This window comes from Leptopilina heterotoma, unplaced genomic scaffold (assembly GCF_015476425.1).
Source record: "Leptopilina heterotoma isolate Lh14 unplaced genomic scaffold, ASM1547642v1 Lhet_121, whole genome shotgun sequence".
NCBI classification, from domain to species: Eukaryota; Metazoa; Arthropoda; class Insecta; order Hymenoptera; family Figitidae; genus Leptopilina; species Leptopilina heterotoma.
Genome location: NW_025110839.1, coordinates 1,104,672 through 1,123,451, shown reverse-complemented (window position 1 = coordinate 1,123,451; position 18,780 = coordinate 1,104,672). Strand labels below are relative to the sequence as shown.

At 21.7% G+C, this 18,780-nt stretch overlaps 2 protein-coding genes across 2 annotated transcripts in view; one reads left to right on the top strand and one right to left on the bottom strand.

Annotated features, from left to right (window-relative positions):
• The first annotated feature begins 3,807 nt into the window (after nt 1-3,807).
• On the top strand, nt 3,808-8,671 carry LOC122511296 (fatty acid-binding protein homolog 9-like). The gene is made up of 3 exons (XM_043626450.1): nt 3,808-4,220; nt 7,634-7,738; nt 8,550-8,671. The coding sequence occupies exons 1-3, from the start codon at nt 3,972-3,974 to the stop codon at nt 8,604-8,606; spliced, it is 411 nt and encodes a 136-aa protein (XP_043482385.1). The 5' UTR covers nt 3,808-3,971; the 3' UTR covers nt 8,607-8,671.
• Nucleotides 8,672-13,351: 4,680 nt separating this feature from the next.
• LOC122511259 (serine-rich adhesin for platelets-like) overlaps nt 13,352-18,780 on the bottom strand; it is a 223,437-nt gene continuing 218,008 nt past the window's right edge. Inside the window, exons 11-12 of the mRNA XM_043626405.1 lie at nt 17,119-17,731; nt 13,352-14,255 (exon numbers count right to left, since the gene is read on the bottom strand). Coding sequence (XP_043482340.1) covers nt 13,751-14,255; nt 17,119-17,731 — 1,118 coding nt within the window. The 3' untranslated portion in view covers nt 13,352-13,750. The remainder of the gene's footprint in view (nt 14,256-17,118; nt 17,732-18,780) is intronic.

Sequence of the window (18,780 nt, the reverse complement as noted above, 5' to 3'; positions counted from 1 at the left end):
TTAAATAATTTATTTAATTTATTATAGTTGTTTCAGATTTAAGTTATTTAAAAAAAAAATTATTGTGAGAAATTGAAAAAATTGAAGGTTTTGTATTCTAATACAAAACCTTCAATTTTTTCAATTTCTGACAATATTTTTTTTTTAAATTCGTGGTAATTTTATAGTTTATGAGTCAAACAAAAAAGACACAAAAATTCAGAATTTTTTTTTATGAATTCTAAAAATTTAATTTTTTTTTAATAAAAGAATTTTTAAGTTTAAGGGCATTTGAAACTTGATGACGTCACACATGCTTTGCACAAACTGAAACGTCATCAAGGTTCAAATGCCCTTAAAAAAATTGTAATTTTTCCAAAGTTTACGAAAAGTAAAAGCTTGACAAAAAATGACAATAATTATTTTTCTTAAAAATAAATGTAAAAGGGAGTTAAGAAAATTGATGATTTTAGGTATTTTAGGAGATTTTATTAATTTAAGGTGATAAAAAAGGGGAAAAGAGGGGGAAAAAATGGGACTAGCTGTGTGATCCCTGAAAGTGATGACTGTGTGACTACGAAGAGATGTGAAATTCGCCTTAATATTTGATTTTATAAAAATTAATCTTGAGATTATCTTAACAGTGCGATTGATATATATGTACTGCGGATATTCACATCCTATACTTATACAAATACAAAAGAACCCTAATTCAATAAAATTTGTATATATGTATAAGGGTCTTTCTTTCTCTCTCTCTGCATATTCTTAATGGAAATAAGCTCATTCATCCCATATAAAATAGAGATCACGTGACTTCATCTTCTTTGATGTGTAGTAATCATTGACAATTAACATTCAATTCAAGGCCACGCACACACATTTTCAAATTCTGCACTCTCAATATGTCTCGAGATCATTTTTTTTTTTTTTTTCTTTTTGCCAACTATAATGGACCCCCTTATCGTTCAACTTCAATTCGTCGCAAATACCACTTCTCAAAATTTGCAGTAATTGTTCTCAGGAAAAAAAATCCCATATTACCCCATCCCGTAAAAGAATGAATCATCTTTTTGGACAATATTTTTTTTTTTTTTTTTTAGTTTTTCCAATTTTTTTTCAATGGAGAAAACAAATATTTTTTATCTTCACAATCAGTTACTGAAAATGAAATTATAATTTTAAATAATATTTTGCACGTGTAAACATTTTTTTATCATTTTTTTCTTACGTAAAAAATAAATTTAGACTTTATCTTCTTCTTCTTCTTCTTCTTCCTTTCATTGCTTGATAATATTTTACTTTGCAATTTTTAATTTCTAACTTAATTTAATAATAAATAATAATTAATCCAGTAATTATTAGTTTATTATTGTTATTATTATAATTTTTTAAAATTCAATTGTTTTCAAGTTTTTCAATTACGTACATATTTCCGAAAATTCAATTATCTTGGAAAAAAAGTAAATCAAACATTTTTTTTAATAATCTTTTTGTCTAGATTTATTATTGAAATTTTGGAACAATCGTCAATTTTCATATTTGTAATTAAAATTCTTCGATTCTTCAAAAACTTGTTCATTTTCTAATATTTTTTTTAAAAATTGAATTATTTTCAAGATTTTTTAAAGCAGATTTTCGTAATATTAAATGTTAACAAAAAATAATTACATTATTGTATTAAATTTAAAAAAATCTAATTCTTTAGAATCATTACAATTTTGTAAAAAAAACTACATTTAAATATTTCCAAAAACTAATTCTTTGATTTTTTTATTAGAATTTTCTAAAATTCGATTATTTTGAAAAAAAGTAAATTAGTTGAAAATTTTTCAATTATTTATTAATTGAAATTTTCGTTCCCGTGTATTAAATATATATAAACAAATAATTGAAAAATTCATTGTCTTTTAAAAATTATTTTAAAATTCGTTAAAAAAAAAACAAATTGTCATAGAATTTTTTTTATTAGAATTTTCTAAAATTCAATTATTTTGATTAAAAATAAATCATATTGTAATTGTTCAATTATGTGATTGTAAATATTAGTTCCCTTATATTAAATAAATATAAGTAAATAAATAATTGAAAAATCTATTATTTTTAAAAATTATGTTTAGCAAATTTTTTAAAAACTAATTTTTTGAATTTTTTATCATAATTTTTTGACAGACAATTTTTTAAAAATATTTTCGACTGTGAACTGCAATTATTATGAAAAATTGAATTCTTGTATTCAAATAATTGAATACTCAAAAAATAATTTATTTGGAAAAGAAGTTTAGTTTCAAAATTGAGGCTCCGGATCTTAAAGGGGCACTTTCAGCATTGATTTTAAATGGTAAAAGTGACCTTTTAAGATCCGGAGCCTCAATTATAGAAAATAATTTAATTTTGGAGGGGAATTTTTTTTTGAAGTTGTCAATTTTAGAAATAATTATATTTCGAAGGTTCGAAATTCAAATTCTATAAAATATTTTAATTTCTGTGGAAAAGAATAATAATATAATTATTTAAATACTTATTTAACAAAATAAATTATAATAAACATTAAATAAAAAAAATAAATAAAATTATTCAGGTTTTTGAATAATTTAATTTATAATTCAATGAAAGGTCAGGAAAAATTTTAATTTTTTTTTCTTTTTTGTTTTATGAGAAAGAATTCAATCAGGAAGTTGTCAGTTTATATTATTTCCTACTTTAAATTAAAAAAAAAACAAATTTTCAAATTTATTTTGTTTGAAGGATATAAAGAATTTAACTTTTTGAATTTTAATCAAAAGTTGCATTTGAAAAAATATTACAATTTTTTATGGTAAAAGAAACAATATTTCGGTAATAAACATTAAAATTTTTAATTGAGGTACAAATTTTTTTCATTTAAAGACTTTTCCTTTTTAATAAATAAATTAATAAATAAATGAATAAACAAATAAATAAGTAAATAAACAAATAAATGAATAAATAAATAAACAAATAAATGAATACAGAAATAAAGAAGTAAATAAACAAATGAATAAATAAACAAATAAATTAAATAAAAAATAAATTTTCATAATATTAACAAATTCTTCATAAACTTCGACAAAAAGTAATTTCAAGATTTATTCTCCATTTTTTATTTTAATACAAGAAATTATGACACATTGAAGTTAAAATTACCTGCAATTAGTTTTTTCCATCGTGGCAACTTCTAAGATTTTATTGTATAACGAAGATATTTTTTCAAAAAAAAAAAAAAAAAAAAAAAAAATTGGTCGTAAAAATGGTATTTATCATTTTTGGGTTAAAAATATTTTTTCTTCTTCTTTATTTAAAAATAAATAATAAATATTTTGTTTATAAATATTTTTTTAAAAAAATTTTATTGAAATAAAAAACTATTTTCAATAATTTGAAATTACAGATTATTTTTCAAAAATGTTTAACTCATTAATTTTATTAGTTTCAGAACTGAAAGGAAAAAAAATCTCCACCTCGAACGAAGTAATTGATCTTTGTTAAAAATTTGTCGATTTTTCATCTCTCAAGACTCATTGTCTTGGAAATATAATAATGAAAAGTCTTTCTCTTTAGTCCTGCAAACACTCACACACAGAATTCGTCGACGATTTGCAATGAATGCGTCATATAAATCAACGGAGATTGGATGTCTGATGATGCGTGGGGGGCCGTTTCCCTCCTCTCCCTCTCGATGATGATGATGATGATGATGATTTTTAATCTGGAGGATCAACCTCCTCGGCAGACTTTGGTGATACAACATTGCATAATCGAGCACTGCCTGAAGCTTTATAAAAGCCGGATGTCTCACCCGAGAACTTTTAGAACTTGTTACGCTCCGGAAACGAAAGCACAAGTGCGGACAATTTTTTTTTTTATTAGAAGAAGAAAGTTTTGAATTTTTCTTTTTTTTTCTCTGTAAAAAGGAAAGAAATTTAATTTTCTTTTTTTTTTTTAAATTGAAAATTAGAAGAGAGGAAGAAAAAATGGTGCAGATTGTTGGAAAATACGAGCATGAGAGGAGCGAGAATCTTGAAGAATATTTGAAGACTGTGGTGGGTGAGGAACACGCCGATAAAGCTGCAACTTTTGCACAGAGCAAGCCAGTTCTTGAGGTTGGAAATAATGGAGACGATTACACTATCACTGTTTCTAATGATGGAAAAAGTAATACGACTACTTTTCAACTCGGTGTACCTTATGACGAGACAATGCCCCATGGAGTTACAATGAAGGTGAGAGGTGTCAAGTATTTTTTTTTTTTTTTTTTTTTCATTTCCATTTTTCAATTTAATGCAATTTTTAATTTTCTGAATTATTTAATTGTATTTGGAAATTATTCAAAAGTTTATTATTTATAAATTAAAATTATTATAGCAAAAATAATACAAGAAGAAGAAATTTAGTTTAACATTTCTTGCAATTTTTTTTTGCAAGAAAAATACTTGTTTTGCAATCTCAATTTTTAAGGTACAATTTTTTCGATTCTTTAACAGACAGATTTTTTTTTATTTATAAATTATTATTTATTTATTTATTTATTTAATGAGATTGAATCCAATTATTATTATAAAATATAATAATAAATTCTAAGAAATAATTAACTTCTGCAAAAATTGCACTTGTAATTTTTAGAAATAATTAATTATTTCAAAAGGTTTTAGATTTAAATTATTTGATATTTCAATTAAAAAAATTCGAAGCAAGAAATAAATTATTTTTATAAAAAATAAAATTCTTCTTCAGGAATTTAATTATTTTCATCAGTAAAATTTTTATAAAGTTCTGAAAAGAATTCATTTATTTTAAAAAATTGTAATAAAATTCTGAAAACAATTGAATTATTACGCAAAAAGATTTTAATAATTTTTAATAATAAAATTTTCAATTACAGTTATTAATAAATAAAATTATTTTAATAACTTGAAAAATTTTTTCGTAAAATTCAATTATTTTAAAAATTTTCAATTGTAATTACAAAAAATTCAAAGAGAAATTCTTTAGAACAATTCAATTATTTTTGTAAATAACTAAAATTTGTCTCTACTCCTAAATTAAATTATTTTCAATACAATTTAAATAAATTTTACAGAAAAAATTTATTTTCTTTTTATAATATTTTTAATAAAATTCTTTGCAAGAATTGAATTATTTTCATAAATAATAATGTTCTTCGCGGGAATTATTTTCATAATTAATAAAATTCTTCTCCAGAATTCAATTATATTTCAAAATTAAATGAATTTCTTCGAAGGAATTCAATTATTTTCATATAATTTTAATAACATTTTCAAGAAGAATTGAATTATTTTTCAAAATTTCAATAAAATTGTTCACAAGAATTCAATTATTTTCATAATTTTAACCAAATTATTAGAATGAATTCAATTCTATACATAAAAAATTTAATAAAATTATTCTCCAGAATTCAACTATTTTTTAGTACATTTTAATAAATTTTTCAATTATTCTTATAAATAATAAAATTGATCGCGAGAATTTAATTATTTTCAAAAGTAATCAAATTCTACGCCAGAATTTAATTAATTTCTTAAATAATAATATTCTTCGTGAGATTTCAATTAATTTTTTAAATCATAAAATTCTTCGCTAAAATTCAATAGATTTTAAAAATTAAATGAAATTCTTCTCAATAAGAATTCAATTATTTTCATAAATAACAATTTTCTTCGTCTAAATTCAGTTATTTTCAATACAATTTTGAATAAAATTTATCAAAACATTCAATTGATGAAATTTGAAAAATTCTGTTTAGAAATTCAGAAAAAATGGGTTTTTTTAAAAAATTGCAATTAAAATTTTTTGAAAATTGTTCAATTTTCGAAAATAATTTTAAAAAATTGAAAAAATATAAAATTTTCTCAAATTTCATTAAAATAAATTTTTTTATTTCGAAGAATTTTATTTTCAAACTTTAAAAGATTATTTTTTTTTGTGTTTTTTGAAGAATTGTAATTAAAAATTTGGAAAATAATTCAATTTTACAAAAAATTTTTGAATTTAAATAATTTAATTCTCCTACAACTTTTTGATAAAAATTTACTTGACAATGAATTTCAGTTCAAATTTTCGTAAATATTTTAAGAATTGGAAGAATTTCACTTGTAATTTCAATTAAATTTCCAAATGTAAAATTTCATTTCCATTGAATATTTCCATTCAAAGTGCTTTGAAATTTTAATTCCTGCTGGAAAAATATATAAGAAGGCAATTAAAATTTTTTGAAAATACATAGTTGAATAATTGTTGAAAATAATTTTAAAAAATGGAAAAAATAGAAAAAAATTATTAACTTTCATTAAAATAAATTTTATCTTTTAAAGATTTTTATTTTCTAACTTTAAAAACCTATTTTTTAATATTATTATTTTTTTTTTTGAAGAATTGTAACTAAAAATTTGTAAAATAATTAAATTTACAAAATTTTTTGTTTTTGAAATAATTCAATTATTGTAGTTAAATAGATAATAAAAATTAATACAAAATTTTTCGATTTTCCATTATTAAATTTATACCTAAATTTTATGATTAATTGAAATTGAAAAAAATTGGTGCATTTTCGAACTTATAAATTTTACAAATAATTGAAATTAAAACAACAATTTTTGTATTCTCCATTTTTCCACTTATTAATATAATTGAAACTGAATCAAAAATCAAATTGTAATAAACAATTTTTATTTTATAAATTTTAAAAATAATTTTAATTGAAACAAAAATTTTCCATTTTCTATTAATTAATTTATAAATTTTGTAAATAATCGAAATTTATACAAAAATTTTCTATTTTCCATTTCAATTAATTTCCAAATATAATTGAAATTCGAACGAAAGAATGGATATTTCTTTTTCATCATATTTATAAATAATTGAAATTGAAAGAAAAATATTATGAACTTCATAATTAATTGAAATTGAATCAACAAATTTCCAATTTATAAATTTCATAAATAGATAAATGAAACTAAAATAATAATTTTTCATGCTTTTACATTTTTTTTTAAAAACTGAAATTGAAAAAAATTTAAACAAAAATTATTGTTTGAATAAAAAGAAATTTTTAAAGTTTTTTTGTACGAAAAGGCAAGTTCCGTTTATATTGAAAATAAACAAAAAATTGAAGTAAACAAAAATAAAAAAATAAAGAAACAAAAAAATGATATAAACAAAAATAAATAAATAAAGAAACAAAAAAATTCCTGAAGATGGAAATAATAAAATGAATTAAAAAAATTAACAAAACATATCGTGCGACAATCTAAAAAAACAGTTATATAAATTTTATAAACTAGCAAAAATTTTTATTCATCTTATTTTGTCTTTTATTATCATAATCATGATCATCTGAGAAAGATAAATGGAAACATAAAATTAACTCAATTTATAAAGTATTTACTTTTTGTTAAGACTATTGCGCAATAGACTACCTTAAAATTTTCAGTGCTAGAATTATCACAAAATCATATGACAATTATTTACAATTAGACTTTTTTTATGACTATGAAAATAGAAATATTTCCGTATTTCCAAGTATTGAAAAAAAAATGGAAACTTAAGTATTCATAAAAATGACAAAAATTATATATATTATACTTTACACGTTTTTTTCAATGAATAATATTTTCAGAGTTTAACGACGCAAGAAGGTGACAAATTCACAACTAAAACGGAACTTCCCAATGGAAATAAATCCGTCCGTGTTTACGAATTCACAGAAAATGGAATTACTGTCGTAAGTATTATTTTTAAAAAATTTAATTTAATAATTTATTTATTATTATCTATTCTTTATTATTCTTATTTATTTTAACGATTATTTAATGATTTAATTAATTTCATTAATTTTTATTTATTACGATTATTTATTTTAAATTTCAATTATTATTTTTTGTATTAATAATTTTTTTAGTTTTTCTAAAAGATTTCTAATTTTTTTTTCTATTCTTTTTTATAATTAAGTTTCATTTTTTGAAGGACAGTTTTTCTAAAAGATTAATAATTTTTTTTCTATTCTTTTTTCTAATCAAGTTTTATTTTTTAAATTAAATTTTTCTAATAAACTTCAATTTCTAAAAATTATTTTCCAAAACAAAATTCAATTTCTAAAAATTATTTTCCAAAAAAAGTTCAATTACTTTTGTTTTCTTATTTGAACCAAAAAATACAAGAGTTTAATTTAAAATTAGAGAGGAAAACTTGTAAAAAAATTGTGGAAAATAAGTAATGAAAGTTTTGGAATTTTTACAGTTAAAATTTTTAGACATAATTTATTTTTTTTATTTTTTAAAAAATATATTTTAGAAATCAAAACTTATTAGAAATTTCTTCTTTTAGAAAAGTGATTTTATTAAAAAAGGCTTTTTCTTTTTAACAGAAAGGAAGATAAAAAAATATTTTTCAGAAAAAGTGACCTTTAAAAATCAATAACTCGTTTAAAATAAATTATATATTTTAATCTTAACGAATTTTTTTTTTGATCAATTAAATTAAATTAAAATTAAATATTAAAATAGTGTTTAAAAATTGAAAATTAACTGTTTCAGCATTTATCGGACGAGAACACTGGCGCAAAGGGAACTCGTTACTACAAGAGAATGTAATTTTTTTCGAATTTTAGGCAATCATTAATTTTAAATCAAGTTTTAAATAAACTTTTTATCTAGAATTTCTGATTATTTTATTTTTATCCAGTTAGGTTAAATTATTTCTTGATAAAGTAGGAAGTAATTGATGAATATTAATTAATAATGAACTTCATTGATTAACGAATTAATTCGTTTCCATTAATCAATGTCTAATCATCGACTCTAATTATCATAATTAATTATTATGATACATAAATAAGAATTTGCGACAAAAAGTTTTCGTTTCATTTTTTTTTCATTTTTTCAGCAATAATTAATTTTAAAAAATCAGACAAGTGCGAGTAAAAAGCAGTATTAAGAGAGACATCCATTAAGACTGAAAAACTCTATTTGTCGATTTACAAAAATAACAAAAACTTGATTCTGTATATCCGGGACTTTTTCCTTATTTCCATAAAAATTATTCACTTTTTTTCTTATTGTGGTAATACCTTCAATTCTAAATTTTTCTAAAATTCCATTATTGTCCAAATTTTTAGTTTCAATCCTTCTAAAATACTTACTAAACTACCATTTTAAATTTATACGAAATTCAACTAATTAAATAATTGCAAAGAATTCCATAAATTTGATTTTTTGAATTCTAGCAAAGAATTCAATTAAAATTTATTCAAAATAATTAAATTCTTTTGAGAAATTTTACTAAATTGTAGATATTAAAAATAATTGAATTCCATCGATGAATTTCATTACTTGTGAAAATAATTGAATTAAAAAAAATGCTCTTAAAATTTTTCAAAATAATTGAATTTCAGCGCGGAATTTTAGTTTAGTTTAATTAAATTTTATTATTTGTTGAAAATAATTGAATATCAGTTAAAAATTTCATTACTTGCAAAAATAATTGAATTTCGTTTGAAAATTTCGTTATTTGTGAAAATAATTGAATTCTTGCAACGGGTTTTATTACAAATTGAATTCCTGTGAAATATTTTGATTTGATTTTGATTTAATTTAAAATTTCTGGAAATAATTGAATTTTTTTGGAAGCCTTTTATTAAAATTTGAAAGAATAATTTAATTATTTGGAATAGTTTAATTAAAATTTTATTAAAAATAATTGAATTCTTTGGGATAAATTTTACTTTTTATGAAAATAATTAAATTTTTATATACATACAAATTTTACCAAAATTTTTGAAAATAATTAATTCTTTCCGAGAATTTTAAAGAAATATTTTAATAGAATATTGCGAATTTTTTTCGAAAAATTTTCTATAATTGGATTTTAAATACTTGAATTTCTATGAAAAAATTTTATTATATCTGAAAATAATTGATTTTTTTTTTTTGATAAATCTTATCGAAAATAATTGAATTACAGCGAAGAATCTGAATATTTGTGAAAATAATTGAATAATTGCAAAGAATTCAAATAAAATTTGTTCAAAATAATTAAATTCTTTTGAGAAATTTTAGGCTGCGTCTACAATAGAAAAAAATAATGTGTAATTTGTAGTGTAATGTGTATTGTTTTTGGCATTGACAACTGTCAGAGGCAATTACACTATATATTACACAATTTTCTACACATTATTTTTTCTGTTGTAGACGCAGCCTTACTAAAAATTGTCGATATTGCGAATAATGAATTCAAGCGATGAATTTCGTTATTTGTGAAAATAATTGAATTCTTAAGAAAAATGTTCTTAACATTTTTTAAAACAATTGAATTGTTTCAAAGAATCTTATTAAAATTTTTGTGAATAATTTTTTTATTTCAACTATTAGCAGATTTAAAGTATAATGCAAATTTTCAAAAAAAGAAGAAGAAAAAAGTAGTTTTTAGTGTCACAAATTTAAAAAAAAATATCCAAATAGTAGCAAAGCGTAAAAAAGTAGTAAATCGTAAGTTTTAGTAGATAAGTTCTAAGTGTTTACCAAAAAAAAAAAAAATGATTGCATAAAAAAATATGCATCATCTCAATGGAATTTTCATTTTCACTTTTCAATTTTTTTTTAATAAACTTTATTTTTATACTGTCGAATTTGTTTAATAATAAGGTATCACATTAAATCATAAGGGTGCTGTACATATAGACGATAGTACAATTAGGTTGGTGACGATTTCGTTGATTTTTATATAGTACTCAACATTTTTTTTTTTTTTTTTTTTGTCGGATAGGAACAAACAAAATAAATAGGTTTTACAATGTACGATGAATAATTATGAATTATTATAATGCACATATAAAATTAAAAAATATAAAAAATGTTTATCCTTCTCTCGATAGTAAGAAACCTATTTTTTTTTTTTTTTTTAAATAAAAGAAGCATTTTATTTTGTTTCTAAAAAATTTTTTTATCATCATGCAAAAGGAAAATTAAAAACAAGTCGATCTATTTTGTAAAATGTTTCTTACTTTCCAAAGAAGGTTGTTTCTCTCCTACAGGAGCAATTCCATGCGCTTTTTCAACAATTCTTTTTTTTTCTCAAGAAGCAAACAAAATTTCTAAATTCGTAGCAAAAAAAAAACTGTCACACTTTTTTTTTTAAAAAAAAGAAACAAAAATACGATCACGCCCGGTTTTATTATTTGACATTAATCTCAACGACAGTTTTTATTTCAAAACGTCGTGACGAGCACCACGCGACTTTTATTTATTTATTACTTTTTTTTTCTTTAATATTGCTCTTCGAGCGACAAATAATCTTCATCATCAACTGCTTATTTACACAACAAAAATCAAGCTTTCTTACTTTCTCTCTCACATGCACACAGACATTTTCTCTCTTTCCCTCTATCATTCTTTCTTCCTCTCTTCCTATCGGGAATAATTCTTTTTTTTTTCTTTTAAGTTTCAATGCGACTTTAACAGCACACCGAAGCAATTAAGCAATAATGCGGTACGTTCAAATAGGTAAATATATAACTTTCAATATTCTATATATTATTCGTTTATCATACGTAAGTAGATTAAAAACTTCATCATTCACTTTAATTAGTTTCCTACTACAGATCAGGCCCACCCTTCAAGCTCATTCCCAAAAAATTTTTTATTTTTTTTTGTGTAGAAAATTGTTGTCTTCTTAATTATTTCAAAGTTTACAAAAATATAGCGGAGATCAAATAAAATTTATTTATTTATTTGATATCAATTTCTTTTTTTTCCTTTTTTCGAAAATTTATTTGTTAACAATTTCTGTTTTTTCTTTTATTCGATTGAATGAAAAATCTATTTTTTGGTTGTTACAAATTTCTTGCGACTAATCTGTCGCGAAAAAAGTGACAATTATCAAGATTTTTAATTTAAAAGAATTTTTTGTTATTTCTTAATCAATAAAATTCAATTTTTTTACTGTAAATTGACATTTTCCGGATTTTTGCCAAACGTCAGGATTTTTAAAATTCGAAAGAAATTTTACCAAATACTTATTTAATCATTAAAATTAATTTTTCTTTTTGTTTGTCAGACGTCAAGACTTTCAATTTAAAAGAAAATTTACCAAAAATTTACTTTTAGCTTTTTGCGAGTCAATGTTTCAGATTTTTAATTTGAAAGAAATTTGTTCGAAACAATTATTGTTTAATCAATAAAAATTAATTCTTGACTTTTTTTACACTCTTTTCTAAAACAAGATTTTTAAACTAAAAGAAATTTTACTTTTTTCTCTTTAACTTATTTCAGTGTCAAGATTTTTTATTTAAAAGAAATTTTACCAAACAATAATTTTTTTAATGAATAAAATGTAATTTTTGACTAGTAAATTTTACTTTTTTTTAACTTTCTTCAAAGTCAAGTTTTTCAATTTAAAAGAAAATTTACCACAAAATTTATTTTTATTTTGTTAATCAATAAAATTTAATTTTTGACAAATGAATTCAACTTTTTTCGTTTTTTTGGAAGACAATGTCAAGATTTTTAATATAAAAAAATTCACCGAAAAATTTATTTCCTAATTAATAAAATTTAATTTCTGACTAATTTAAATTTTTTCTTATTTTGCAAGACGTCAAGATTTTTAATTTAGAAGAAAATTCAGCAAATATTTATTTTTTAAGCAATAAAATTAATTTTTGACTAAGGAATTGAACTTTTTTCTTTTTAACTTTTAAAAGTCAAGATTTTTAATTTAAAAGAAAATTCCCCAAAAAAATATTTTTTAATCAATAAAATTAATTATTGAATAAAAAATTTATTTCATTTCTTTTGATTTAAAAAAATTTTTTTTTGGTAAAAATATTCTTTCTTTTTGTAGAAAAAAATCTTTCTTTCGGTAAAAAATTCTTTCTTTTTGAAGAAAAAAATTTTTTCTTTTTCTAGAAAAAAAACTTTCCTTCGGTAAAAAAAAAACATCGAATTTTTATAAACAGAAAAATCCAATTTTATTGAAATAAAAAAAATTGTTACCCATCATTTTTTATAAACAAATAATCAGTTTTTTTTACTTGTATTTCTTTTAATGAATTTAAAAATTCAAATTTCCCGACAAAATATAAAAACCTAATAAATATAAATAACCAAAACAATTCTCTTTCAACATATAAAAAAATACAGAAAAAAATTTATAATTTAAAAAAAGGATTCTTTTGACAAAAAAAAATTCTTTTCCCTTATAGAAAAAGATTCGGTAAAAAAGTGTCAATGTTTAAAAAAAATTGACTTGATTTAAGGTGTGACCTTTGCTTTTTTTCTTTGTAAAATAGATTTTTAACACATAAGAATTCTCTGAGTTGTAAAAATTTTGTCAAAATCTGACAAAATCTTCATTTCTGTAGAAAAACTTTCAAAAAAACGAACCGGCAAAATTGTCAGGAAGTTTAATGTAACTTGTTCACTTTAGCTGGTTAAAAAATGTTTTAATAAAATAATTAATATCCAAACTGGAAGATGTGTGATTTAAAAATAATTTAAAAAGAGATTCAAGTAACGGAACAAACAAAACGGAAAAAACAAAATGTACAATTAAAAAAATAGGACAAAAAAAGGGACAAATTTTTTTTTTTTTTGGTGATGAAACGTGGTCGAAGAGCCGTCGCCGATCGGATTTTGAAAAAAAAAAACTTACAAAACATCCTATTGGTGCAACGTACAATAGAAAGCCCAGTATTATAAAAAAAAACTGTATCGAATTCTCGAGTTTAATGAAACCGAATTCACTCGGTGATTATTAATTGATTGTCAGTGGGAGGTGCGATTGGAGAAATATCTTTCTTAGGCACATCTTCCTCGATATTTGTTGTTGTTGTTGTCGTCATTGTCGTCGTGACAACATTTTCAATTTTCTTTATCTCGCAATTGCCATTTTGAACAACGGGTTTACTGCTTTTCGTTAAAGTTTTTCCAGTTATTTTTGTGATGGACGATGGTTTAGTTATTGCTTTTGTTAGTGGTGCGCTTGCTTTTTTTGTTGGCGATGTTGCTGTCGAAGTTTTTAATGTCGAAGTGCGTTTCACGGTTGTCGTCGCTGAGACAGTTGATGATGATGTTGTTGTTCCGGTGACGCGGCTCGTTTTCAAAGGCGCCGAACTTACGCGAGAAGAAATTTGCTTGTTTGCTGTTTCCTTTATCTGCTTATCGATCATCGGCGATTTTGCTGCTGATACACGAGATTTTGCTGTTCCTGCTGATAATCCAGTTGTGGCTGGTGCCGTTTTCGGCCTGGGGAAGAAAAAATTACTTTTTATTTTCCAATACAAAAATAATCCAAATAAGTATTTGAAATTTATTTTTGAAATTTATTATTTAAATTTAGTTTTATAATACCTATTAATAATATTAAAGTAATATTCTAAAATATAAAAATAGTTACTTATAAATTATTGTAGTAAAATTAATTAATATTAATGCAAAATAGGTTTTTTTTAAAATTTTAATATCCTATTCTATGTGGAATTAAAAAAATTAATTTTTAGAAATTCTGTATCACTTCTATTCTAATTAGTTCAAATTTTTACCAATTCAAATTTAGAGAATCAGTTCTGTGATAATATTATTGCAGAAAAATTTTGAAATTAATTTATTTACCACTATTTTACGTTAATATGTGAAATTTCTTCTAGTTTAAAAGATAAAATTTTTAATACTTTCTCTTTTTACTAATTTTTATACCTACCTACTACTTTTTGTCATTTTTGTAACTTTTTTTAATTTTAAATCTAAAATAATTTAATTTTTGCATAGAATTTTATGAAAATATTTATATTCATTCGAAAAATTCAATTCAAATTGTCTTGAAAATTTTGAAAATAATTAAAGTCTATCAATTCAATTAAAATTCTATTAAAAATAATTAAATTCATATAAAGAATTTTATAAATATTTATGAAAAAAACTAAAGAATTTTATTATTTCTGAAAATAATTCAATTCATGGGAAGAATTTTATTAAAATTATATTCAAAATAATTGAATTCATCGGATGAATTTCGTTATTCATGAAAATAATTGAATTTCTGCGGCAGAATTCTATTAAATTTTGAAAATAATTGATTTTTTTCGAGAAATTTCATTAAATTGTATAAAAATGAAAAATGTAATTTAAAAAAAAAAATTGTGTAATTTTGAAACTTTAAAAATTCTTCTTTTAATTAATTCAATTTCTGAAATATTAATATTCGTTGTATTTTGAATACCTGTCTGTTGTTATTCTTGTTGATTTTGTTTGATTTTGAAATTTTAAAAATTCTTCAATTCATTCCAAAAATTAAATTTTAATTATATTATAAAAGTTGTTGAATTTCTACGATGAATTTTACTAAAATTTTTAAAAATAATTGTTTTTTTGGTGGGAACATTATTATTTATGAATATAATTGAATTCTTTCCAAGAATTTGATTGAAATTTTTCTAAATATATGTATTTGAATTTCTGCAAAAATTTTGAAAATAATTTAAATCGTTTAAAGAATTTTAATGAAATTTTTTATTAAATAATAAAATTCCTGTGAAAAAATTTTATAAAAATATAATTATAATATTGAATAATTGAATTTTTGGGAAAATTTTTATTAAAATTTGTGAAAACTTGAATTCTTCGAAAAAAATTTATTAAAATTTGTATTGAAAATATTTGAATTCCGAACAAGAATTTTATTATTTTTAATAATAATTGAATTTCTGCAAAAAAAATTATTAAAATTTTAAAAGATAATTGAATTCTTTCGAAGAATTTCATTACTATTTTATTTAAATTTTGGAAAATAATTGAATTCTTGCGAAGAATTTCATTAAAAATTTTTAAAAGTTGAATAGAATTGCGGCGAAGAAATTTTTTATTTATTAAAAAAATTGAATTTCTGCGAAGAATTTTGTTATTTATGGAGATAATTGAATTTTTATAAATGTTTTATAAAATTATTTGAAAATAATTGAATTCTTTCAAAGAATTTCATTAACTTTCAAAAATTGATTTTTGGAATTTTTTTTAAGAACATAACTGAATTCTTGTCAATAATTTTATTACAATTTTGGAAAATAATTGAATTTCTGTGAAAAACTTTAGTATTTATGAAGTAAATTGAATTCTTTCGAGAAATTATTTCAGAATTTTCGAAAATAATCGAATTCCGACAAAAAAATTTGTTATTTACTTTAAAAAATGTCATTTCTGCGGAAAATTTTATTATTTATGAAGATAATTAAATTCTTGACAATACATTTTTAAAAAAATTATTTGAAAACAATTGAATTCGTGTCAATAATTTTATGAAATTTTTTAAAAATATTTGAATTCTTTAGAATTATTTTTGAAAATAATTGAATTCTGGACAAGAATTTTATGAAAATTTTTGAAAATATTGGAAATGTTTTGAAGAGTTTTATTCAAACTTTTGAAAATAAAAGAGAATCATTAGTTAATTGCATTTATAATAACAATATTTTTAATTATACAATTTTTTGTCACCCTGTTGTCACCTATTTTTAGAAAATTATTCACCTTTTCACTTATTTTAAGGGTAAAAGATACTGTGATCTATGTTATTAAAAAAAAAAAATGTTAATTCTTTCGAGAAATTGTATTAAAAATTTTGAAAACAATTGAATGCTTTTAAAGAATTTCATTAAAATTATGACACTGAACAAAAAATTTATTTGACTCAAATAGCCGGCAACTTAACTATTATCAATTAAATATTTACTTGAATCAATTAATTTTTATTTGAGTCAATTAAATAGTATTTGAACCAATAATTTCAGTATTTAGAGCAAATGACATTTAATTGACTCAATCAAAAATTATTTTATTCAAGTAAATATTTAATTGATAATAGTCAAGTAAAAAGGTTATTTGAATCAAATAAATTTTTTTCTCAGTGAAAAAGTTGGATCTTGTCGAGAAATTTGTCTATTATAAACATAATTGATTTCTTGTCAATAATTTTATTCTGACTGTTCATTGATTTCGCTAACATATGGGAAGTCTATAATATTATTTATTTTATTTATTTGAATATTTATTATAATTAAAATAAATAATAATTATAATTAAATAAAAATTATGGAAGTTGTGTGAAAAGTGTTACCTGGTAGTTGCCGTGGCAGTTCTGTTAGCAGTGGAACTAACTTTGGCCGCGGCGGTGATCGCGCCAGGTTTTGGTTTCGGAGGCGCGGCAGCAGAAGTGGAAGTACGTGTTGCCGAGGAAGACTTGACTAGTGTTGTTTTAGTGATAGTGTTAGTCGTCGTTGCTCTTAATGTTGTCGATTTCGGAGCAGTTGCTTTGCTCGCCAACGTTTTCACATCGCCATTAAGTGTTGTTTTCTTGTCGCCAGCTGCTGTTGGTTTTGGCGATGAAATTAAATTTTTCGGCTTCGCGGCAGTGGTGGTTGTGAGACGTGGTGTAATTTTCGGAGCAATTGAACTCGTTTTTGGAACTGGTGCCGCTTTGAAGGCAGCCGATTTACTGGCAGAATTGCTGGTCGTTTGCTTGGTATCCAATTGTTTTGGTCTCGATACTGTGCCAGTTGTTGGTTTTTTGGCAGTTGCACTTGCAGTGGTTGCTCGCGCCGTTTTCGTCGGTGATGTTGGCACCGATTTTGTTGGAGCCTTCGATGACGTTGTCTTTGTCGTCGATGTTTTTGTTGCCGTTGCTTTTTTCGTTGCTACCGCAGCTGCTGCAGTCGCCGCCACTGTAGCGCCTTTAATAAACAATAGAAATAATCATTATTATAATAATAATATAATAATAATAATATGTTATTTAATTTACATAAAAAAACCTGGAGTTTATTTATTTTAATATTATTATTATTACCAGAAAATACTACGCGAAAATCCCGCTATTCAATTTATTTACTACAAGCAGTCAAATACATTTTCGACGAATACATTATTATGGTTTTTAAATTTTGAAATTTACAACTACTCGGAAGTTCAAAACATCGAAAGTTCACCTCCCCGAATGTTCAAAACCTCGAAAGTTCAACTTCTCGAATGTTCAAAAACTCGAAAATTTAAAACCTCGAAAGTTCAACTCCCCGAATATTCAAAAGCTTGAAAATTCAAAAACTCCTCGAATATTCAAAACCTCAAAAGTTCAACTCCTAAAAATATTAAAAACATCGAAAATTCAAAACCAAGAAAGTTCAACTCCTCGAATGTTTAAGGTAACGAAAATTCCAAAAGTGTTAAAAAATTATTATATTATTAAATTAATTCAATTATTCTCGAAAAATTATGCGATAAAATTTTTTAATGGCCAATTTTTCAGAATTTTTTTTTCTTCTAATTTTTTAAAATTCAATCATTTTCAAAATAAATAAACTAAAATATGTAGAAAATATACTTCACTTGACTTATAATAAAATTTTTTAATATCAGTATTTTCATATTTATTTTGAAAAAATTCTTTAAAAATTTTAATTATATTTTTAAATATTTTCCAAAAATTCCTTTAAAAAATTTAATAATTTAAAAAGAAATTTTACTCTAATTTTCAATTATTTTGAACTTTTTTTTAATTAAATATATATTTCTAATTGAAATTATTATTATATTTAAAAAATTAATAAGAAATATTTTCAAACAACTATTTTAAAGTTTTTTTTTGAAATTATTTGTTTAAAAATAAACTATTTTCAATATTTTTATACTCTTAATAATTAATCTTTATAACTTTTTTTATTAGAAAAAATTATGAAGAACTCTTTACATTTACAATTATTATAAACAGAATTGAATTTTTGTA

What these genes read in the sequence shown, in the direction of transcription:
- LOC122511296 (XM_043626450.1), top strand. Translation starts at nt 3,972, where the DNA reads ATGGTGCAGATTGTTGGAAAATACGAGCATGAGAGGAGCGAGAATCTT. An exon ending in CCCATGGAGTTACAATGAAG is followed by an intron (nt 4,221 to 7,633) that starts GTGAGAGGTGTC and finishes TAATATTTTCAG; the next exon opens with AGTTTAACGACGCAAGAAGG. An exon ending in CAGAAAATGGAATTACTGTC is followed by an intron (nt 7,739 to 8,549) that starts GTAAGTATTATT and finishes TAACTGTTTCAG; the next exon opens with CATTTATCGGACGAGAACAC.